This window comes from Hipposideros armiger, unplaced genomic scaffold, assembly GCF_001890085.2.
Source record: "Hipposideros armiger isolate ML-2016 unplaced genomic scaffold, ASM189008v1 scaffold_90, whole genome shotgun sequence".
Taxonomy (NCBI): domain Eukaryota; kingdom Metazoa; phylum Chordata; class Mammalia; order Chiroptera; family Hipposideridae; genus Hipposideros; species Hipposideros armiger.
In genome coordinates, this window is record NW_017731440.1 from 2,275,337 (window position 1) to 2,300,700 (window position 25,364).

A 25,364-nucleotide genomic window follows, 5' to 3' on the forward strand; every position below is an offset into this window, starting at 1 on the left:
AGAGAGAGAGAGAGAGAGAGAGAGAGAGAGAGAGAAATGAATGAATGAATTATAAAGCTCGTGGTTGATATTGGCCTTGATGATGTTCCCCAGTCACACAGTAGATACTTAAACATTTGGAAAGCAATAAACCCTATAGAATAGGTACTAGATAAATATAGAAAAATATTTGAAAGTGGGAGGATCCAGAATGTATCAAATCAGTTGTCTACAATGAAAGGGCTGAAAGGAACCACCTGATGTCTTTTGCTCTTCAAGTAGGAAGGCATCTAAATTCCTGTACGAAGATGACCATCCCACCTCCCTATGAAGAGATCTCTCTTCATCCACAGTCTATATGCCTGATGGCAAAGGATCAAATTAAATGAACATAGTTGGTGTTATCTCTGAAAACTGGCTCTCCGTAGCAGTTAATTCAGGACTGATTTTTTTACAATTCCAGAGATAAACCTCAAAGGTCGTTGGGTGATGCGCAAGTAACATCATTCCCTATTTGACAACTGAAAAAGCTTTGTTCATGGAACCAACTTTACCGAACTAGGGGGACAAATTTATAGTACCATTGAGAGACTTTGGGGAAACGTAGTCCCTCTAATATAATGCCTTTTTAGCTCCAGGCTATACTTTTCCTTTTTTTCTTTTTCATGTGATTTTAACCCTACAAATACAAGGAACTGTGAAACTAGGCAGCACCCTGAGATGAGATCATATGTGTAAAACTGCTCTCCATGTTAAAAGTGATCTACAACTAAGCAGAGTAATTACCATTTCTTTGTCATTTGGGGGTCCTGCCCACCTATGAAATGCTTTTGAAAACTATGTTCACATTTGGAACTGAGAACAACTCACCTGAATCTTGGTAACACATGAGATAAATCTTAGTGTAAAGATAAAAAACATTCCTTCAAATTTTCCTCAACTGTGACAAACTTAAGCATGTTTTCTCCATTATTAGCCAAGTTTATCTCCATTTCCCAAATTTCTTTCTAGCAAAAACATTTATGCTTATGAATGCAAAGAAACAAGTCTTTTCATCTTTCACTCTTTGACATTATTGAAACGTATCCTTCCTTATCAGTGCTAAATAAACCATAAAATGGTCACATTTGATCAGTTAAAATAAAAATGAAATGGTATATTAGGTCTTCAGAGACTCTATATTTTCTGATATTTCCCTCACTGGGGACCCTGGATTATGGTCTCCAGTGCATAATTAGTTTTCTGAAGTGGCTCATTTCCCAGAGCCAGTAAGAGGGTTCTGGTAGGTTTGACTGCTTTTGAATGTCCTGTTCTGGAAATCTTTCATGGAGGCCAGAAACCAAGAAGTTCAGTCTCGTCCTGAGCGATGAGCTGTGAGGTTCAACAGGTAAGAATGATATTGTGTGGTTCTCTGTCGCAGGCGGTAGGTGCTATAGGTGAATGCTAGGACCCAAGGAGGTAGGTGGGAAAGATCAGAGAGAGAAAGGTTAGCTAACTTTTCTTTTTTGGGGAGGAGACGTCAGCTTTTTTCAAACTAATTATTTTGTGAATATGGGAAAACTATGACACTTGTCATTGCTATTATAATTTTAATATTTTATTGATGAAATTGATGTAGCTCTTTATAGTCTCATTACCTTGATAATGGGTTTTACTTCTAGTCTGTGATCCATCCTTCCCTCGTTACCACATACAAGTTGGTTTCATGCTGATTAGCCACAGTAATGGCCTATTTCCCAATGCACTTGGGAATATGTAGGTGGGTGCATCTGAGTATGAAGTCATTTGTTGACATTAAATATAAGTGTAATTAAATATATGTATACTAACACATATGTATATTCAAAGAGCGGCAGCACTATAATCTAATATTAAGCCTAGCTTTATAATGTGACATGTACTTTACAAAGCAAAATGTCTGAAAGTCATGCTGGTCAAGCTTTTGTTTAATTGAGATCAGTTTATGCTCAGAGCATTTTAATTATATAGCTATGTCAATTAGTCTATTTTATTACTTGTGGTTTAGCAGTATTAGATTTAGGCTGCAATCTCTAATGATCATCTGTCTCTGACTTGTTAACTAGTATGTTGTCATTAAAATAAATTTTAGAATTATATTGTCAGTACACTTAATTTTTATCCCATAAGTAATATAAACAACTGGAAGAACTTGTGCCAGATGGTAGAATAAACTCTCTTATCATGATTCATTTTACAGTGTCAAATTTTACTGAGATTCTAAGCACCAGAAATACCACATCTTATAATTGTGTAAGAAGTACAAAACTAGACCTGTTTCATCACAACCAATAATCAGAGACACATAGGTAAATGTTTATTGTAACAAAATTTGTGGTTGGCAAAAATGATGAACCATTTATAGGCTACTTAAGTGTACTGTTAAAGTATGAATTGTAAAATGTACAGAATATCAGATGTTAAATTTCCTTGCCTTGTGAAAGGAGGCTGCAATTAGATGTGTCTAGGATCAGAGGAAATTACTTAAAGTGTAATCAGGCTATCTGGGTTGATCTGATATTTCAGAGAGATAACATTTTTGAGGCTTTTTTCAAAAACGTGTTCAAAATTACATGGCACGGATTTCCCTTGCTTTTTTGGCCTTGCCAAGATGTTGTTAGTTTATCTGTAGTAATTATCTAGGCTGACTGAGCGCTCCAGGTTACATATTTCTTCAAATTATAAACTGTTTTATAATCACATAGAGAAATTTATTGGCCTTCTTTACAATATCATAAATGCTCAGCCAAAGCATAGCCCAGCCCACCTAGCCCACCTACACCTAGTAAAGACATTCAGACTTTACACAGGCAAAAGACATAGTATTATTATTATTATTATTATTTTACCAGCTATGGGTTTCTATTTTTTTTTATAAAGAGACTCTCCTAGGAACATGACTGAGCAGCAGTCAGGGAAAGTATCTTTCTTTTCCCTGAATTTTTAGAATAATTTGATTAACAGCCAAACATGTATAAGTACAGCTTTTGAACTTCAGTCAGTATCACTGCTGGGAAAGAGCCAAACTCAAGACGCTTGTGTATTTGTTAGTGTTGTTTTAGGGTGTTAATTGATGCCAGGCCCAGACTGTGAACCCAGCAAGCAAAGGCAGTGAGTGCTTAAATCGCAGGTGAGCCAAGTTCCTAGAACCTCTCTTTAATATTTGTATTCTGCCTTATTTTATAATTATCACTTACGTCCGTCCCCCTGTCCCCCCTTCTACCCCACCTGTTTGTTCCCTTCCAAAGGGCAAGACCTATGGTTTATTCATCTCTGGGTCCCCAAAACTCTTAATCTTGCCCATTGTGCAAGTGGGGATCTCAGAAAATGTTGAGACAGAAATCTGTGTCTAGAACTATAAACCACACCCTTCCAACGAACATGATTAAAGGACTCTTGTGCTCATCGTTGCTAAGGCAGTGTTATGTGGATTAGTATTATACTCTGAAGTAAAACAAAATACCCATAGCTAACTTTTTTTTTTCCTAACTACCATTCACAATCACTAGGCACCTAAAATTGGACCAATAAAGCCATGGACCTAGAAGGAAGCCTTTCTTTCTAACACTTGTTAAAGAAAACTGACAGGATCATCTCCAAAAGCAACAGCCCCATCTCCTCACCATCTGAGTGATCTTTCTGCAGGGATGATAAATGCAGAGGTCCTACCCGCCTTCGGGTCAGTAGTTGGCCTCTTGTGGGAAGGGAGTATTTCTGCTCGTGGCAGCCTCCCTGGAAGGTGATTTTTCAGAGTTCAGGACACAAATATACATGGTGGGAATTTTTCTAAAGATGTGCTTTCTAGGGCCTTTTCCCAAAGTTTGTCAGGTAGGTGTGTACGCCTCAATTTCAAAACCTTGGATGTGTCTTTGCATGTTGAGTCTTACTTTGGCCATGTTCAACCAACCAGTAAGAAAACAAACATACTTCTTAGGAGTCGCATCTTATTTTGGTAAGATAGGCTAATTACAGTGAATTAAAATCTTTATTTAATCTTTCTACAGTTATCCTTTTAATGTGTTCTGTAATTGCAAGCCTTTAGTCTGTTAATCTCTGATTCATTAGTGGGTTTCTTAAGTGTTTATTAAGGAGCACTTGTAACATTCTGGTAATTACTAATAATCTTTGTTCATACCACATTTACAGAAATCTCTACAGGGAGTTTCATTAAGCTCATCACCATTTATTGTCAGCGTACAATTTTTATGAGGAGTCTCCACCCCTATAAAATATGGAATTTGGGGCTTTATGAAACAAAATGAAAATGTCCCTTCTTTCTTACAGCTAACAAACTCAAATATTAAGTCTGTGTGTCACTGTCTCTTCAAAATCAAAGTGTCCCCTAATGCCTGCTGTCCCCTTTTACTGTTTGAGAAGAAAAGCAACAGCAGATTAAGTTACAAACCTCATTTATGCTATTTATTCATGGCAACACTGGAATTGTAACTGGTGGCTCCTAGTCTGTGTTTCATTTCCCCAAAGTGCTTCAACTACTTTGACACAAAGGTATACTTTTTATGAAGCCCAGTGCATTATGGCAACATACAATTGCACTCAGGAAAAAAAGTGCCGCTCAGGACTGTCTTGGGTGGTAAAGGACCCCTGCATCCCCACCACAAACAAAACCAAATATTCAATAGCTAAAATCCCTTTAACAGGGACAAGTTCTGAGAGACAGTATATCGAATTAAAAGCCGCAGAAGGATAAATGGTGTATGTGAATGCTTTTCTGAGCTTAGGGTTGAATAGGGGAAGGTAGGAGAGAGCACAAGAATACTTATTGAACTGGTAAATCATCTGGAAATGATGCTAGAAATAAACTTCACCTATCGCACTGCTTTGCTCAGGATGAGTGTCGGTGTCCAAAGGGATGGCTGGGAATGGCTTTTGTCCCCTCCCCCCAAATCTCCATCCATTCCCTCCTCTAAAGCACCACAAATAATCATATGATCTAAGTAAACAACAGAGTGTGTTCTATGCAAATATAGCTTCCGGGCAAACCTTATCCCCTACCCTAATCTGATTTTTGCAACTCAATGGCTGCCCTTCTTATAAGTATATGTCACAAATGCATGCTTATACATGTGTGTGCACACATGTATGTGTAGGTCCTGAACTCTCCATTCCTCAGAATTGACTCCATCAGCCATCAGTGTTTTTTAAGAAGATGATAGATGTAAAATTACTTTGGAAATAAAGGCACTGCATAAATTTCAGGTTTTGGGGTTTTCAAACAACCTCATCCTATGGCGTTTAAGGCAGCAAAGCCATTTTATTTCTTACAGGCATGTCTTTCTTATGGCCTTATCTTTAGAAGTGCCCTGACAAGCCGAATGCCTACAGCGGCACTTCTAACAGTGCTGAGAATCAATAACAGACTAGTTTGAAATTTGGTATCACTGACTAAGCACACAATGACATCAGTGGAAAATGCTGCAGTCATGGTTCTTGACCAGTTTAGACACAAGTATTTTAGTGCGTGAGATCATTCTTCAGCTTTTAAAACTATGCTTGTGCATTGGTTTGTGAATATTGAGCAGCCCTTGCTTGCCCTGTAACTCACTTCATATTTATGGTGTGGCAGATCAGAGGGCAATCAGTTCCCTTCCATTTGTAGGCGTGTACCATACTGTGTTCCCTGGCGATGGCTGGCTCCTGAACAATGGAGCGTGGGCTCTGAGCCACACTCCTTTCCCTTCGTTTCATTCTGACCGGATGTTAGGCACTGAATATTTCCCGAGTGTTACAGTCCATTGTCCAATTTGCCAGTTTGGCAGCAAGTTTTCTTTCTAATAAAAGGAGTTACTCAGATGGAGATTCCAGATGTGTCTAAGCCGCTTTTATTAGGACAATGGAAAGGTCCAACCTTTTTCTTCTAAACACAATCTAAAAGTAGTGTGGCTTTGCCTTTGTAATTTTACAAAGAGTTGTATTACGTAACTGGAAAATTATCTCCCCAAGCATAGAGAGAATTGGTTAGCACAGAATGCAGCTTGGAAAATGCTGATGTAAAGTTTCAATCCATGAGAGAAAGCTTTTAAGTTCCTGAAATGTAGTGGAGAGGAAGAAGGAAATTGCTGTTTTACATGATTGACCAAAATGCACTATAATTATATATATCAACTTGAAACAGATCCCTGAGAAGAACTGATAACTCTGTGATCAGAATAAGTCATGTGTAGTGGAAGTAAATACTGTATGTACTTTCTCTGCAAAGTATAGACACGCAGGATGTGAAATGTGCAGTAGAAGAGACAGCTATTCTTGCCTTGGCCTGTTTAATGGGACCTCCAGCTGCTGAAGCAGAGTAAAGAATGGTGGGGAGGCCTTGCTGTGGGATTAGTATTTACCGTGCCTGCCCATCCTCTGGCATTGCTCTACAACCCAATTGTGGACTCTCCTCATGTAATGCTATTTTGATGTTGCCGCTCCTGTTTGTAATTAACAGAGCATCACTCATCAGTCAGCTTCTAAATGGAACACTCCTCAGGGATTTCACTGGCTAGCCTTGTTGCCTGTTCTAAAGTGGGTGGGTAAAGTTTAATCACACGTCTTTAGCCCAATGATATCCTTCTTATTTTCCATGTTCCCTCCATTGTCTCTACACCATACTATTTTCTGTCAGCCACAGTCTACCCATAGATACAAGGTCATGTCCTATAGGAGTGATAGTAGTGTTAACTCAGTACCAATAAAACTCATTGGCTAGCATCTGATACTCTGAAACACTGTTCCTACACATTGTTCCTTGCATATGGTAATCATCTACTTGCATGTCTCCTTCATCTAACTATAAGTTCCTAATGGGCGGAATTATGCCTTACTTCTCTGTAATGCTCCAAATAGTGGAAGACCTAATACATAGTAAGAGTTCAAGAACTCTTAATAACTGAATGAATAGTGGATTGGAAATATCATCTGTCAGATTCTGAAAACAGAAAGAAATTACAGCTAGTGAGTGAAGTGCCTAGACTTCCAATAACCAGTTAATTGTGAGATAACTATACTCTGTATTCATCTTTGCTTAAGCTGAGAGAAGACCCACCTTACCCGAACATGCGGACATCATAGACAAAGCTGATGTCTCGAACCCCTGCAGGAGAAGAGGGGCTAAGGTCTATTTTCTAGGCATTGGGGTGTACTTGCTCGGGTCCCTCTGCTGATTCTTTCACAGACCCTCCAGGACCAAGGTCACATAACTGTGAGGTAGCCATGCAGAGTTAGCTGAAGTACTTAGCTGAGAACAGGAAAAGGTCGAATGATCTTACAATGGACTTTGACTTTATCTCATGAATACCCTCCTCTAACCCACCCTGAGCAACAGACTGCCGCCAGCAGAGTTCTCTAACATCTGTCCTGAAGGAAACTGTGGAGGTGGGAGGTTGCCATGGTGGGGAATTTTTCTTCACTTCTCTGGAAAGGACAGCTTTTCCTCACTGGCGTTTGTTTCTCCCATTCCCCCACCTGAAATGTTTCCTCCTGGCTTACTCTTTTCACCTCCCTGAAACCTACAGGACCAGCTCAAATCCCTTTCTCCTTCCTGAAATCCTCCCTGACCCTCTCTCTGCACAAGGCAGTTATTGCCTCCTCAGATGAATACCTGGGCAACTTGATGCGGATGCTACTTGACCTTTTGGGTGGATATTTTTCTTCATATTGTTAATTATTTTTTCTCATTTATTTATTGTGCTGGATGCCCTGGATTTTTGTAAAACCTGTAGTGTCTTATTTCATATGGCAAATATTTTTTAAAAGTACTTGGCATTTTGGGAGAAAAGCATCTAAAAAGGAATTTGGCAGAGGTTAATGAACTTAAAAATTATTGCCGATATTATGAGAAAAACTTATGCGCATGTAATACTTTTTTAACATAAAAAACTTTTAAATTATTTTTTTTAAGAACAGTTAGAAAAGAGTCCTGGACTTCCCAACTGGACATAAGAAAATAGTCCATACTCAGTAGTAAATATAGGTTACAAATATGCATATGCAGAGATGGAGATTCTGTTCCTCATGTGCATGCAGAAGCCCAGAAATACCAAATGTGATCCATTCCCGTGACCATCAGATCGCGTCCTTGATTCTAGACAGAACCGCTTCCTGAGTCTTCACCCACCAAATGCACCTCGGGATCCAGACTAGTTTAAATGAGTTAGCTGTTCCGGTCCGTTATCTTCTGATAAGCTTCATGCAATTTAAATGTTAGAGATATAGTTCTTGCCTAGAAACTAACCTAAAAATGATCATGCTAATAGGTGTAAATTTGACAAGCAAAACCACCATGAAAATGAATATTTATGACATTCTAAACTTTGATAATAGTAGGTCTAGGGCTGTGGAATTATTTGCTGGGTTGAAGAGGATCAAGAGAGGTTCATATTGAATGTATCATAAAAAATTAAAAAAAAAGAATTTATTTAAAGAGAAAAAGGATTACCCAACAAGCTCACCCCTTTCAATGCATTTGTGTTGCCTCCTCCATTATGACATTATTATCTTCACCTAGACTATTGTATTGCTTTCTTGTTCTGCCCTCCATACTCCCATTCTAATCCATCCAATCAGGCAATAAATATGTTTTATGGATTTCTATGTGCCAAGCACTCTGCAGGAAGACTTACCTCCCTCATTTCAGAAGCGCTACTCTCCTGCACCATCACCTTCAACAACTCTCCACTTTACAAAATCAAATGTAAGCCAGCCTCCCTTTCCAGTCTTATCATTGTCTCATTCATATGCCCAACTGCTGCAATTAAAGTAAAATAGCCCCTCTTTTCAGTGATATATGGGTCAGTTTTCAGCATAATTCCCTGGGGCCTAGAATTATAAATTAAATCACTCTTAGAGGCAGGAGTTGTGTTCCTGTCATAAATCCAACAATCTGAGAAAAGCATCTCAAAGTAGACAATCATAGAGGCGCTTTTGAAAAGTTCTTTTAAAAAATGCTTAGTAAACTAGTCGAGGAAAATGCATAAGAGAGAAGGGCCTTAACTCAGAATTGGGACAAGAAAGTTAAACACAAGGAGTAGTCAGACTAAAAAAATCCGGAAACGGAGAACTGGGGTGTAGGGAAGTGAGCGCACTTGTCATAAACCTCTTTAGAAACAAACCCCAGGGTAAAATATAAAATGAGTATGTTAAGACCCTTACACTGGAAATTTCCATATTTTGAAGGTTAGAGCTCTAAGATGTATGATCATACCCAAAAAGAAGAAGAAGAAATAATTTAGCACTCAAAAATGGGGCCCATTTTATTGAGCACCAACTGTATGCTAAGCATTGTACTTCTATGAAGATCCAGGTAGCCTGAACTACCCATAATGACCAAATCTGCTCCATCATGAAGTAGTGATAGTAAACTGTATCACAAAACAATGCCGGCTCTTGATCTAAGCACAGGCTCCTGACTGCCAGAATAATTCCAAATTCACAATTAGGATCAATGTTAGGCCATATTAGCTGCTCGTTATTTTTAACCTTTGTATTAAATTACCATCAATGAGTACTAATTAAGATAAGAAATAGAACTACTTATTTGTTTCATATGCATCTTCAGATTTCTGAATTATACATTAAAGCAATCTATGACATCTGTATATGCTTTTCACAAAAGAAAAAAGCATAAATGCCTCAAGGTGTATCTGCCTAGCTAAGAAACAGATGGAGGGGAAAAAAACCTTTCTTCAGTTTCTGTTAAAGTCCAGAGAAACATAATAATTTTAAAGGCTATACAAGTAAGGTAAAGACTATATAAAGCAAACAAATCAATAAAATCTATAGCAAAAACCAGAATATTTTCGATTAATCTGAAAAAGCTTCATTTCCTAAGACTGAAAAAATGAGAAAATCCTTTTGGAAAAATCCTTAATGTGGATTTTTTTGTTTTTAAATATTTATAAAATATAGATAACATAAAATATTATATTAGTATCAGGTGTACACCATAGTTATTCAACAGTACCTACCTGACACTACACATAGTTATTACCGTATTATTGATTATGTTCCCTATGCTAAAGAAGTGATCACCATGATAAGTCCAGCATCCGTCTGGCACTGTGCCACCCTATCATAGTATTATTGACTATATTTCCCGTGCTGTATATTACATCCCCATTAACTTGCAAGTTTTTGTTTGATTTTGTTTCTAGGTTCCAAATTCAGAGAGATGCAACTGATCCAAACAGTTACAGAAGCTTAGGACACAGCTTTCGAATGATTTTCCAAACAGAAGGGTATGTATGTTTCTTCACATATACGCTCTATGTTGATGTACGCATTTATTTCTATATAACGTATTTCCTTGTTTTGAATGGGATATTTCCTAGACTTATTAGGGGAAAATATTTTAAAATGTGCTTCCCTACTTTTTTGTGTTTTTCCTGATAATATGATTGAAAAGTGATTGTGTATACAATAGAAACTACCATGAAAAGGATATTAATAATCAGTTTGATGACTGCAGGACAATTTCTAATTTGTGCCATAAAGGCTTTTTAGATTTCAATACAGGAACTATCTAAACATAACAGTTTTTTATTTTGATTCTTAACTGTGGTGCCCAAATGTGTTTCCTGTTTGCATTTTGGTTTGTGAATATTCAGTCAAAACATATCTGTGTCATAAATTGATGTGCCAAATTTATTATTCTATTAGATGACCAATTAAATAGAATATTTTGTGGTTACATAAGTTAAAGTTGTCTTTGAAGTATTGTTTTAGTTAAAGATTATATCCAGTATAATTTTCCAAAGGATATTAGACTTACTTTTTGAAGTTGTTTTTGTAAGAGAACTGGTTGAAAATAACAATTATACAAAAATGATAACAGTGATAATAACAACTAGTATTATTTAGCCTCTACTATGTATTAGGAATTCTCTTTATAACTTTGTGAGGTAAACTCTATTAGGACCCATTCCAGTTGGACAGGTGAAGAAACCAAGGCTTCGAGAAGTTAGCAATTTTCACATATCTGGCTAGTATTGGAACTGGGACTCAAATCCAGGTTTGTTTGACCCAAAGCCCATGCTCCTAACTGCTGTGGTTCACTACCTCTCTAGGCAGGTTGTACTGTGGATACTGTTCTGCTAATTATTAATTTCAGTTAAACATATATTATGGATATCTTTCCATGCTAGTATATTCTTTTTAACAACAGTATAGTAATTTATCTACATGCTGCATTTTATTAAATTAACCTTTCTGTGGACTGTTAGGTTATTTTCATATTTTCACTATTTAAATAACTGCAATAAATACTTTTACTATTTTTGCACATTTGTGTATATATGTATATATTTATATAAAATAAGTTGCCAATTATGAATTTACATGATATTATCAAATTATCTTCCAAAAAGTATGTAACAATTTTATACTCTTAGTATTTGAGTTTTAATTTCTCCACACCTTCTCAACCACTGGATGTTATCAATCATTATTTGGTATATCTGTCACTCACGTGCATCTCTTGTTTATAATCTAATAGGTGAAAAATAAAACTATCTTAATAGTTAGTATTCCTTTGATGTAATTAGATTGAGCATACTTTTGTATTATAAGGTATTATTTCTTTCATGAATTGCTTATTTGTGTCCTTTGCTCATTTCTCTTAGGTTAGATTTTTTATTGATTTGTAGGAGCTTAGTATATTATTATAGATACCAATCCTTTGACTATTACATAGAATGCAAATATTTTTTACCAATTTTCATTTGCCTTACATCTATAATGTCTTACACCTTTCAGAAGTTTGTATTTTTTGAAGATTGTGATTTATATCTGTCTATTATCCTTTGTGAGATCTGATCTTGATGTCACATTTAAAAAGAACACCCTCTAATCCCAAGATTATAAACATTTTCTTCTGGTACTTTTTACATTTAAATCTTTAATCCATTTGAGAGTGTTTTTTTCATGTGCAATGTGGGATATAGGAATTCAATTTTATTTTCAAATGATTGGTCACTTGTCCCAATGCCACTTGTGGAAAAATCCATCCTTTACCCACAAAATGGAAGTGCTAACTTATTCACATATTAACTTCTCACATACCCATAATCTAATTTTTTCTAGTCTATTTCTCCATTTCCTATTCTGCCCCATTAATTTATCTCTATGCCAGTATCCTACTGCTTTAATTACTTTATCTTTAGAGTATTATGTGAATATGTAAAAATATGCCTACAGCATAAAGTGTAAACTCTATCATGGTGTGCAGAGCCCTTCCTAGCATGACCTCCCTTCTTCCCCAGGCCCTTTCCTCATGTACATAACTGCTCTAAGAAGAGCAAATGTTGGCAGGCCCTGTCTCTCACACTGTCATGGCTTTGCGTGCTACCCTGTGGATTCGGAGGACCAACCCCCTAATCCACACAAGAAACTACCCCTCTTTATTCATGGGTGCTCTCAAGTTTCACCCTCCCTGACCATCTTTTCTCTACCTAATGGTTTCTTTATTTATATACATATGCTATATAAAATGTAGCATGCGTCACCCTAATTTATTGGGCTCAATTTCTGTCTCCCCTCTCCCACCCCATGAACGCATTTCCCTAAGGGCCATGTCTCATTTAGATGCCTATTCCCGAGGCCTGGGTTTGGCACTGAGTAGAGATTCTCAGAAAGTGCACACTGAGCAAATGAGTGAATATTGTCACACCAATATCATAGTGATGTAAAATGAGGCAGAGATGATAATTCTTGCTGTAGACCACCCCCTCTGAAGTTATGATAATGATCTTGATGCCTGATTAAATATTTATTTTGAGGTCTCAGTGATGAGCAAGTTTTTGCTGTTATGCTAGTGGTGTGGTACCTTACTGCCCTACATTGATAATATACCTCTTTTACAACAATTGGGATCAAAATCATGTTCATTTTATGCAAACTATATATAGTTAACAAAATCATAGTGTATTATAATTGATAGTCAATAAAAATGCCCGTTTCCAGTAAAACAGTAGTGTCAACATTGCCAAGTTCTGTAAGCTGTAACAGATATCTCTGAATTGGATGTGGGAGTTCCTTAGCCAGGCTCTTCATTTCATGTGTGTTTTCAGAAGAATTTGATTTTCTGTTTTGATATCAAGTAATGTAACAAACATACAGTATGTGTGGTCCTTGCGTAGTAAAATTGGCCTTTTCCTAGACTGTATGTATAATTACTTCAGAGCAAATTTACCTTCTTTCTGTAATGCCATTAGACCTGGACATGTTAGCCCAAAGCCAGAGAACTCCAGTCTTAGAGATGGAAATATTTGTCAAAATATAAAAGAAAAAGCTGTCTGTTGTTTTTGATACAGAGTAAGAACATTTCATTGCCTTAGGTTAAAAAAAAGAAAAACCTTTTCACACATACTGCATTGCATTTTTTTTCCCTAGTAAAAGCAGTTCTTTCTGATTTTCTTATTTAGTTTTTAGAGTACTCTGTGCTTTCAGAGATGTTCTTCTCACCCAGGTGCATAGAGGCTAGTTTGGTCTGTGGCCTGCAAGGAGGATAGCACTAGTCAATTTGACTATTAGCATATTTAGGAGAATTCTTATCTCCTGGTTTTCTCCTATCTCCCTCAAGTTAAAGATTTTGAAAGCTAGTCCTTCTCTGTTGTTTAAAAAGCAATTAAACTCTGTTAACACACTTAGAATCTGCACAGAAACCCACTTCCCATCTGTAAGAAGGTGAGATGGTGGTACTAGTTATCATTCTTAGAGAGGCAACTCCCCATCTCTCTGCCCATAATTCACGTGTCTCCAAGAGACAATGATAGCTCAAACGCCTAGGTCCAAAACCCTTTACTGTTCCTAAGATTCTTTTTCTTCTTAAAAGTATAGATACATTGTACTTTTGTTAAAGACATAGTTCTTCAACCCAGTGTTACAGAGGTGAAATTAATTTAACTTTTAAAAAATGCCCTCTAAATTCTGAGTAAGGATTTCTACGTATGAAATCATAGAAGTTAGCTTTTACCAAAGAGACCTATCACTGTTTTCCCAATGAGAAGAGAGAACGCAGAGGAAAGGAATTTGTCACTGTTGAGAGTGTCTCCATTGTCACCAGGGTTCTTCAACTTTCTCTGGTTTGACAGGCCCATCCACTGTAATTGTGAGCCCAGAAGGACAGAAACATTTAGCTTAGTTGCTTAGATGCCTTTAAAACCAATAAGGTTTGTTTTGTACTCTTCCAACAAACAGCAGCTGATATCTGTAGTTACAATGTGGTCAAGCATCGTGCCTCACTTCCTTTTACTTCAGAGTATCTCATGAACATTTTTCTAATCTCTTTTGTACTTATCATTCCTTTAAAGGGAGTGATTGAGATGTTCACAGATGGGTGAAGGAATTATAAACTATGCTAATAAAAACCGGATGCCCACCCCCTTACGCTTCCTTCTCTGAAAGTGCCTAGTGGCCATGTTTCCTGAAATAAAGAGGGGAAAATAGTGTTACACAGAACTTAAGATATTCTGGCAACATAAGTAAAGAAAGACAAGAAACTAATATTTATTTTCTTCAGTGTACCAGGTACTGGGCTAGGGACTTTTTCATATGCTCAACACAGCACTATTCTCAACACAACACAGCATCATTATGTCTGTATTTTGAATGAGGTAACTGAAGATCTGAGAAGTTAAGTGGCTTGCCCAAAGTTACACAGGTATTAGTGGTGTACTATGGTTTTTCCATTACACTATATCACCTTTCACCAAATACCAGATTTTGTTATTTACTGAATGATAAAAAGACAGTGTGAAAGTAGTGACTATCAACCTTAATTTTTAAATACCTTTGGTATACATACCTTCCCTCAAATTATATAGCAATTCAAATAACTTTTGTCTGTTTCTTCAGGTAAAATCTATAAGCTCTGAGAGACCGACATGTGTTCAGTCAACCAAATCTTGTTGTTTCTGAGGCAGCATCACAAACCTCTAAATACTCTTGTCCCACCCCTTTCAGATAGCTCCATATTCTGATAAGTTCATGGTTTTCTCTCAGTCTACTCACATCCTGCATGATCCTTAGTCTTCTTCTGAGAAAAATGCTTGGGCATTGGTCTGCCCAAGGCAAATTACAAGGAAACAACTAGGTCAGATTAAACTTACGTTTCAAATGAGAAACATGTTGATTGCTGGTGCCTTCAGAAATATGGTATTCTTTAGAACGTAGAAAATATGTGGTGCATTTTGGGGAGCATTTGAGCTGTGTTGTGTTTCACGATTTGTTTTCTGTAACCACTGATGCTGCCCCAAGTATCATCTTACAATCAGACCACTTGGTGATTATAATATTTTCTAGTTAAATGACATTTAAGGCCTTGTTTTATGAGCTCCAGCATAATTGGCTAATTTGGTAAACTCCAGATGTGTGAGATAATGCGCCACTCGTTTAAGTGCCTTTCAGACGGCATAAATGGCACAGCCCCGGGAGGTATAATCACTCCCTCTTGTTTTCATTAAGAAGGGGAATGAGTAGCTTGTGACACAGACAAAGGAAGTGGGGTGTCTACAACTCAAAATCAACAACAACCTGGTAAGATTTGGACATTTTCTTTTTACAGGTGAACTCACTCCAAGGTCTTTGGCTTAATTTGTTGTCTTAGTGGGTCTACTTTTTTTAAAGTGGCTTACATAATCTAACATGGCCAGGTGATGTTGAAAATCACTCCGAAAATAGAAAAGACCTACCTACCTAGAAACTCCTCTGAGTAAAGTAGTCTCTGGAAACGATCCCTCACTCTCACATGGACGTGAGGAGAAGTGTGGGTTTGAAGAGACAGTGGAGGAGCTAACTTCCCACAGCCAGGAATTTGGATTATTTCAGCAATCAGCAGCTTCACCACCTTAACCAACTTCCACCTTCTCAAGGCCCAATAGTTGCTGCTGTTTTTTCTCTTTTCTTTCTACCTCTTTCATCATCCAACATAAGCCAACTCATCTACCCAGCATGGCCAAGCTAGAATGAGCAGGTGGTTCTTGGCATCACTGTTCCCTGGATCCTGGAACTGGCACCTCTTATCAGCCTATAGATCCAGTAGAGTTTACACACATCTGTGTCGTGGGTCACTGTGGACTCACTGCCACTTAACCAATGCAGTTTTTACTCAGATGAGTAATTACAGAATGTACTCCAGGCCCCTGAGCAGATAATCTGCAGTGCAAATCAACTATGTATAGTCATTGGGTGTTGACTGGGTTTGCAAGCCTGGTTTGCCCAAGTGAATTTATTCTTTGGTGGGTGCCATTGACACTGTGACTTCTGTGATAAGTTTCCTGGTGCCTTGAGTACATTCTCTCCCTTCCTTTTTGTTTTACCAAAGAAGCCCTTCTTAACACCCCCTGGACCTCCATTGAGTGCTCCCTTGTTTTGTTTCCAGCTTTATCAAGATGTAATTGACATATAACATTGTGTAACTTTACAGTGTATAATATGATGATTTAATACACACATATATACTAAGAAATGATTATCACAATAGATTGAGTTAGCACTTCCATCACCTGACATAATTACCTTTTTTGTGTGTGCATGGTGAGAACATTTAATATCTACTCTCTTAGCAACTCTCAAGTATACAATACAGACGATATTGGTAACTATAGTCACCATGCTGTATATCAGATCCCTGCTCCTTTGTTTTTATGTCATGAGGAGGAGGAAAATAGAAAGTCCCGGCTGTTCTTGCTCCCACACTACAGAGCCCTGGCCTGCCTGGGCTTCTAAATGATGGCACAAGTGTCCTCTTTAGCTAAGAAACTAAAGAAAACCAGGAAAAAAAACATAACACAGCAGGTGACAGTTTGGAGAAAAAAACTATAGCAAATCTCTCTGACAGGTCTTCTAAGTGATAGGCCCAGGTCCAGAATATGTATGACATCCAGTAGACTGAAGCTATTTTCTTCTTCCAAGTATTCTGTTTTAGAAGGAGAGAAAATACCATATTTTGCCATGTATAATGTGCTCCCGTATATACTGCGCAACCACGTTTTGGGGCCAAACTTTCAGGGGAAAAAAACTTTCATTTTAATTTTTAAGTCAAATTTTTATTTGTTTAGACTTAGGTACTTTTTTGTATTAGAAAGGAATTTTAGCATTTATTTTTTAACATTTTGTGGTATAAGAAACTTTGTGTAACAAATAATTACAAAACACAAGAACAGATACAAGGTACAAGAAATGTTATGTACTGTTAAGAAATTTATTATATTTACACCACAGAAGGCCAAGAACTCTTTGTTGTTGCAAGTTCAACATAAGTTCAACAAAACCGATAATCGTATTCCAGGGTACTATTTTGTATACAGATATCATTATTGATTTCTAGTTACACTTTTAACTCATAAGTGTAAATAAAAGAATTAAAAATAAGGATGCACATTTTACATGGATGTGAAATTAGTACTACCCATATATAATGTGCATCCTTATTTTTCCCTCACAAATCTGGGCAAAAATGTGCACATTATACACTACAAAATACGGTAGCTCTCAATTCAGGTATGGGCCTACTACTGTTATTTTTTTAATTATCTGTGTTTCTTTTAAAAATAGTTTTCAATGCTTTAGTATATTATGCTCATAAATTTTCAGTCATAAAATATATATAATTGCTTTTCACAGGAAGGTTATACTATGTTGCTAAGAACTTTAAACTGATTATTTAGTAATTAAAGGTTGGAAATGAAGGGATGAAGGGTAAGGAAGAAGAACACTGAAGAAGCATAGACAGTAGCTTATTTCAATATTTTTTTGAAAAGCCAGGCAGTTGAACCATTGGTATGTTATTTGGCATTTCTATTTTACCAGATTATTTTACACCACTGCTAATGCAAATAGTTGTTGACTTAAGCTGTATTTGGGTTGTGATGTAGTCTTAATAATCAGGGAGTGAATAAAAATTTTTCAGAGTGCTCAGATAGCAGCATCCTAAATGATTCAATGTCCCAGAGTTCTGTTTCCTTTTCTAAATCAGAGGTCTTTTGTTCTGCCCACGGAGTGACCTTTAAAATGGTTTCAGCTCCTCGATTTCCCTCCTGTCATCACCACAGATTGCTAGCTGACAGTCACACTCCAACTCCCCCAGCCTCTCACTAACAACACTTTCTGAATTACTGACTGGCCTTTGGCAAGGATTTAACTGTTGCCAAAGAGTAAGTGAAAACGTTTGCAGTGATGTCAGCCCGTCAGCAAGGCCTGATTAAGAGACCAAACACAGCCTCTCTCAGCTTTCAGTGCTGACAAGAAGGAAAAGAGGACCAGTTGTTTGGGTGAAAATAGTTGTCTCTCGGAAAGGTTTGTGTCTCAATTCAGAGCCTTGAACAGATATTTCCCATGTTTTATAGAGTGTTAATGGCAGGTGAGGGGATTCCATATTCAATGGAAGATGTCCCACTGGAAATGTTTTTAGGACTTTATTTTAATGTATTCTGGATTTCTGATGGGCTAGAATCAGAGTCACCTCACAGGAAAAAAATGAATGTCTTTACCAAAAACAAAAATCCTTTTTTTTTATTGGTGGTTAAACTGAACATTTTCAGATGAGAATGAGAAAGAGAAATCTCCTAAAAACTTTTATACCTTTTTCTAATTCTCTTAGAAAATAACTTAGGCATGATTTGACATAGACAATGTTAAAGGAGTTAATATTTTATCTTCATCATTGATTTCATCCAGTGTCTCTGACTTTGAGGAATTATATTAATTAATATACTATCCTTTTGGTAGGAATTCTTCTATTCCTGGCCATATGCAAATCTGATCTCATTTTATTTTCCTCAGGAAGAAAAAGGTCACATAAGGAGTTGTAAGCACTGGCAAGATACATCTATACATGCACATACATGTATTTAAAATCTAATTGTATTGCTTATAGTTTAGGTTGCTACATTTTCTCTGTAAATCCCATGATGCCATTGGAGAATCCATGAATGTTAATTATGATCAGCTTTTACTCAGTTCCTGCTTAGGAATCTGCTTAGTCACCCAATTGTATTGTTCTCATCACTGGTCCACGAATATTTTGTCTGGTCTCATGACTTTAGCTTTACTTTTCCTTCAGGCCTTTCAGGTGATTTGAAACTGAAGTAAAGGAGAAAATTCAGGCACTATTGTTATAACAGCAATTGTATTCAAAACTATTGTTACCATTTTGGCCTTTTTGTGAAATGTGTCCACTTGCATTACCTCGCTTGATGCTTTCAAAAAGAATGCTGGCAGGTAGGAAAGTGGGGAGTATGACCTCTAGTTTTCTAGTAAGGAAACTGATAAAATGTTAGGGGACATGCCCAGCATTTCACAGCTGGTATTTGTTGGAACGGGAATTTATTCGAGCTCGTCTGCATCCTCTACCACGCTTTCTACTCTGTCGATAATTTAATAGTGGTATTAGTAATCATAGAAGCAACATCTGAAACTTATACTGTTCCCATTATGGATCCAAAGCATTGTCACATATCTCATCTCACTTGGCTGAATAGCATCTGAGGGAGGGAGGGAAATGACAGTATGGTTGGTTACAGTCTACAAACCAGGAAACTTCAGCAGAAAGGAGTTCAGTGAAATTCCCAGAATAATAGATTGGATTCTAAGATCAGCACTCAAGGAATACAAAGGTATAATGTTTTTTAATGGCATCTAGGGCAAACGAAATTGAACTAAAAATGTATTCTGAAGTTTGGCAGCATCATCCCATGAGACCAAGATACAGGCCCATGATCCTTAGGACAGAGCCAACTCCAAAAGGAAGTTACAGGACACAGTTTAAGGTTAAAGCCCAATGCATGAACACAAACTCAGTTATTTGACCTGTTGGTGCCTTTGCCTAACTCAACTTGAGTATTGGGTAATAACCAGAAAAACACATGAAACACAAAGTAAGGCACTCAGCCAAAATTCCTTGGATGAATTGTCAGAAGGGGTGAAAATCATTATATGATTGCAATGTATGCTGAAATATGTGATCTCTAAAACCTACAGCAGATACCAGCCGTATGTGCTGGCCTTGTTCTCCTGCTGATAGTCATTATGTTCATAATTCTCCTTGTCTGGCCACAGAGCACCCATATAAAAACAGAATCCTGGGTACAAGGAATTCTAATGTAGACACCATCTCAGCAGTAATAAAAAAAAAAGAAGATAAAGTGTGAAATGAGCTTTGGAAACTCTTAAAGAGAGTTTGTAGGTTTGCGTCAGATGAATGACTTCTTTGATTTCTGTACATAAAGCCTCTCCTAAATTAGAAGAATCAAGAGCCAAAATGAGAAAAAAAAATGCTCTGGTATCATTACCATGTTATGTCTTTTAGTTTTCAGTAAATAGGTCAATGTGCCCTTCAGAATCCAAATACTAAATTTCTGAGAAGTTGGAACTATTTATAAAGGAACCACAATTAAAAGAATACTGCAATGTGACCCATTAAGTGAAAGTCCATAAAGTAAGCCCCTTTCTACATGGGGGATTTGTTCTAAGACCCCCAGTGGATGCCTGCAACCATGGATAGTACTGAACCCTATATATACCTTGTTTTCTTGTATACATACATACCTGTGATAAAATTTAATTTATAAATTAAGCAACTTCACAGATGGAAGATTGTTCTTATCATAGACCTTAACAACCTCAGCATTGGATTTTTTTCTTTCCCTTTTTAAGTCAAGGGCTTCCACCTTTACACTTAAAGAAAGCACTTTACAACTTCTCTTCAGCATATCCGAATTGCCAGCATCACTACACTTGTGCTTTGGGGCCATTATTAAGTAAAATAAGGGTTATGTGAGCACAGGCACTGCAATACAGCAACAATCTACCTGATAACCTAAAGGGCTACTGACAAATGGGCTAGTAGCATCTGCAGTATGGATCTCTAGTTATTGATATAGTAGTTCCCCCTTAGTTTTTTGCTGTCCATGTTTCCAGTTACCCATAGTCAACTACGGTCTGAAAATGTTAAATGGAAGATTCAAGAAATAAACAATTCATAAGTTTTAAATTATGCGCCATTCTGAGTAGTGTGATGAAATCTCACACTATCCCACCGCATCCCGCCTGGGATGTGAATCATCCTTTTTTCCAGCATGTCCACCTCAGTGAGCTCTACATTTCACCCAGGCTTCTTCCCTAAAGGCTTTGGTTGGGGGAGGGAGTAGAGAACAAGTCTTAGTTGAGGAGAGGAGCTGGAGATTGGTGTCCAAGACTTCTAAATGGTGGGACCTGAGGATCAAAAATCCCAGAGAAGAGGGAAACTGCAGAAATCTAACTGCAGTGAACCCAAGATCTATATGTAATTTCCCCTTGAGGCATTTGCCAACTCCTAATCTAAATGTCAGCAGAAAGACACTCTAAGAAACCCAGCAGAAACAAAAACAAAAACAGTAGTTGAGAAGCAATAGAGCTGGGCAGAAATGTCAGCAGCCTCATGATGCTGGGGAGACAAAGATTGGAGTTCAAGCCAGCCAGGCAGAAGAATTCTAGAAAACACACCAAGTTTTCAGTTGGGACCCTGACTGTCCACTTCCAAGAGTAAGGGCTCAGCCCTAGAAATCAGAGCTAAACATAAACACATTGTCCCTAACAAAGCCTAAACCCAGCCTCAGTAAGATGAAGGTGGTCTGCTGTACTCCATCTGTTTTCAGAGGAAAATGGATTCCTCTTTGGAGTAAGATACCATATCTAGGGGCTCTTTGATTTTTTTTTTAATGTACAATGTCCTCATTCAATAAAAAATTACAGGGTCATCGGAGGGAAAAGACCAAATAACCAAATATCATGACAAACAGAGACAATAAGTGATTCTGATTTTTGGAATTATCAAACATTGACTTTTTTAATTTAATTTTTATTGTGGTAAAATATGCATGACATAAAATTTACCATTTTAGTTATGTTTAACTGTTCAGTTTGGTGGCATTAGGTACATTCACTTTGTTGTGAAACCATCACAACCATTCATCTCCAGAATTTTTTCATCTCCCCAAATTGAACTCTGTATCCATTAAACATTAACTCCCCATTTCTCTCTGCCCCCATTCCCCTGGCAACCACCATCCTACTTTCTGTCTTTGTACACTTGACTACTTTAGGTACTTCATATAAGTGGAATCATACAGTATTTTTCTTTTTATTGTGACTGGCTTATTTCACTTAACATAATGTCCTCAAGTTTCATTCATGTTATATCATGTGTCAGAATTTCCTTCCTTTTTAAGGCTGAATAATATTTCATTGTGTGTTTATACCACATTTTGTATATCCATTCATTTGTCAATGGTCACTGGGGTTGTTTTCACCTTTTGGTTATTGTGAACAGTGCTGCTATAAACATCAGTGTACAAATATTTCCTCGAATCCCTGCTTTCAATTATTTTGGGTATATAAGCAGAAGTGGAATTGCTGGATCATATGGTAATTCTATGTTCAATAGACAGGGAATTTTTTTAAAAAGATATAATAAATGTGTTCAAGAAAGTAATAGAAAAGATGGGGGAATTTCACCAGAGATACAAAATCTGTTTTAAGGAATACTCAACTGGAAATCGGAAAAATACTATAACTGAAAATAAGAATTTAATAGGTGGGTTTTCAACCCACATGTTACATTGTCAGCATGTAATGGGTTAATTGTTTTCATAAGTTCTTAAATATTAGGGACCATGTTTTATCCTATTAGTGTGCAGTTGTAGGTACTCAATATTGTAGTAAATTGACTGAATAAGGACAGTAATAATAATACTAATACATATATTTTTGAAGATAAAAAATCATAAAAATTTTTTAAACTTATTTTAAGCAACTAAAGTAATAATAATTTACCAGGTGCCAGGCACTTCGCTAAGTGCTTTACGTACATTAACTCGATTCTCACAACAACCTGTGGGGGAGGAACCATCATTCTTCCCGTTTTTACCAATGAGTCAACCAAGGCCAAAACGTTTATGTAACTTGTCTAATGTTTCATAGGTTGTAGGAATTTGAACCCAGGTAATCTGGCTCCAGATCTTTACCTCTACATTACTTAAAAAGAAATACTTTTTAAAGAAACAGAGATTGTTCTGCTTTGGTTGAGTGTCTAGTTCCAAATTTTGGAAAATAAATGGAAAATTAAGAAACCAAATTGCTTGGTGACATCTGATAGAGCACTAACCTCTTCTTGTAATGTGACCTTTACATTTTTTCAGATGTTCCTTCTGGACAGTGTGGCACTACTTAATATATTTTGGCATGAGCTCTTTCATGCGTGTTTGGCATAGAAGAAACACCACCACAATGAACAGAATGTCCCATCTTTCTCCTTAAACTCCAAATTGCTCAGGGCCACAAGATACAAGCCATGGGTTTAAAGTTGACACTTTCAATTTCCTCCTTCATGTTTATGGATCTCATTTTCAGGATGCTGACATTTTACCTTTTCTACCTCCCTGTCTTCACTTCTTCCTCTACCCCATCACCTGTCTTAAATGTTTAATCTTTTTGCTACACCTCCTTAGAGCATGATGGCTTTTGATGGCAGATCTCTTCTCCAGTGATGGGACATTCCTTGGGGAAATCCATTTTCTTTCAGCCTTGGCAGGGAACATCCTACGTTTATTACATAGAACAAAAGGGGTATTCATCAGGACCTTAAGATTCCCAATATATTTGCCTTTAGCTCTCTTTTCTTCAAACTCTTTGTTCACCCAAGGTACGTTTCTAAGTGCCCCATATCCTATTGTATGCTCTGATTTTGGACCCTCTAATATAAAAAGACTTCTTTCTTTCTTTTCTCTCTTTCTCTCTCTCTCTCTCTCTCTCTCTCTCTCTCTCTCTCTCGCTCTCGCTCTTTCTAGAAATAGAAGAGCTCATTTCAGATAGAATTAAAATGAACAAAATTAAAAGAATAGCTCCTTTTTTTATATTGGACAGTCACTTTATTAAATATTCCTTAATTTCTCTCTGGTGTGAGATTGAACTCCCTGAAGTTTACAAAGCTTTCCAAAATAGGTGGTGAAGGGCAAGCAACAACATTATACCAGCTAAGAACAGATATCTACATCTTTTCTATATTTATGCTATTTCTTTACCAGTCTTAGAAGAACACTTATAACTCAGCAAGCAGATAGCATTTAGTGGCTACCCATGTATACACAGCCCTCTGGTAGGCAGCACACAGCATATGGTAAAAAAAGGCAACTTGACCTTCTAAAAGCTTAATTCTGCAATGAAGTGACTATATGAGCAAAAGTTATTGTTTTGGTCACGTGATTCTATTAGCCTTTGTGGAAAAATCCTTTTGAAAGCAACTGCAAAAATGGTAGAGGTTTGACCAGTTGGGAAATAGATTTGCATTTCCAATACCTCCATATCTTTTCACATCTCTTCTATAACCTTTCTCAACCACAGGGGGAAAAACCCCCACAAAAACTAGGAAGGGACTTTCCAGACAGAAGTAAACTGTCCCCATAGGAAATAAAAATCTTCAAAGTGTCCCTTTCATTGAACTTGTTGCTTTTCCTACGACAAATGGACACATCAGACATAAAATTTAATTGAAACACACTAAAGTAAGGGTCTGGCTTACCTGACTGGGAGAGGTTAAAGCATTCCATTAAGGAGACAGAAAGGCGCTAACAATGCCTTGACCACTTTATATCACAGTAGAGTGAACTTCTGATCACCAGCGACTATTTGGACCATCATTTATTTAGGATTTCAACAGCCTCCCGTTAAACTCGGCTGTGTGATTCCATTTTGCGTTTCTTTCCCTGTGTGTTTGTTTTAATTTAAGAGCCAGTGTGCATATTGACAATTCTTTGACAGCAAAGGTAAAACCACCAGGAGTGTATCTGTTTATTGAGGACTGACAGCTTTATAGCTAACATAAAAATAATCTAATGTTTATTGGGTCAAATGTTTGGACTGAGGATTAAGTGAAACTACTGAATAGAGAAAACCTTTTCATCCTATTCAGACTTCTCAAATAAGGTTTGGGATCAGCTGCATTAAAGCTTTTTGTGTTGATTTCTTTAACGCTCTTCCCTTAATTTGTCCCACTACTCACCCCCCTCCACTTCGCTACCCCAAATTATGTTTTACAACAGGGGTTTCGAAGTAAATAAAACCTTGAAAATGAAGATGCTACCGTGCAGAGATTCACTGTAGAATTTAAATGGGCCATGCAAACTTTCCAGATAACAGTAAGACAAGAGCTAAACCACATTACTCATAATATCGTGTCTTTTTCTACTTTTCCTATAACTTACATATAGTAGTAAGAGCTCTTAAATTTTTTTTGGTTTTGTTGTTTGTTTCTGTTATTTTTAATTATTGTCGGTGGGGAAGCAGAACAGAAATTGCTTTAAACTGTTTTAAAACTGGATTTACACTGTTAAGGAGTT

General features: G+C 37.0%; 1 protein-coding gene across 2 annotated transcripts in view; it reads left to right on the forward strand.

The window, feature by feature from the left end:
* SLC25A21 (solute carrier family 25 member 21) overlaps nt 1-25,364 on the forward strand; it is a 471,814-nt gene that overhangs the window by 332,719 nt on the left and 113,731 nt on the right. For both annotated transcript variants that reach the window (XM_019644728.1, XM_019644729.1), the window contains exon 3: nt 10,149-10,232. In XM_019644728.1, the coding sequence (XP_019500273.1) occupies nt 10,149-10,232 (84 nt within the window). The remainder of the gene's footprint in view (nt 1-10,148; nt 10,233-25,364) is intronic.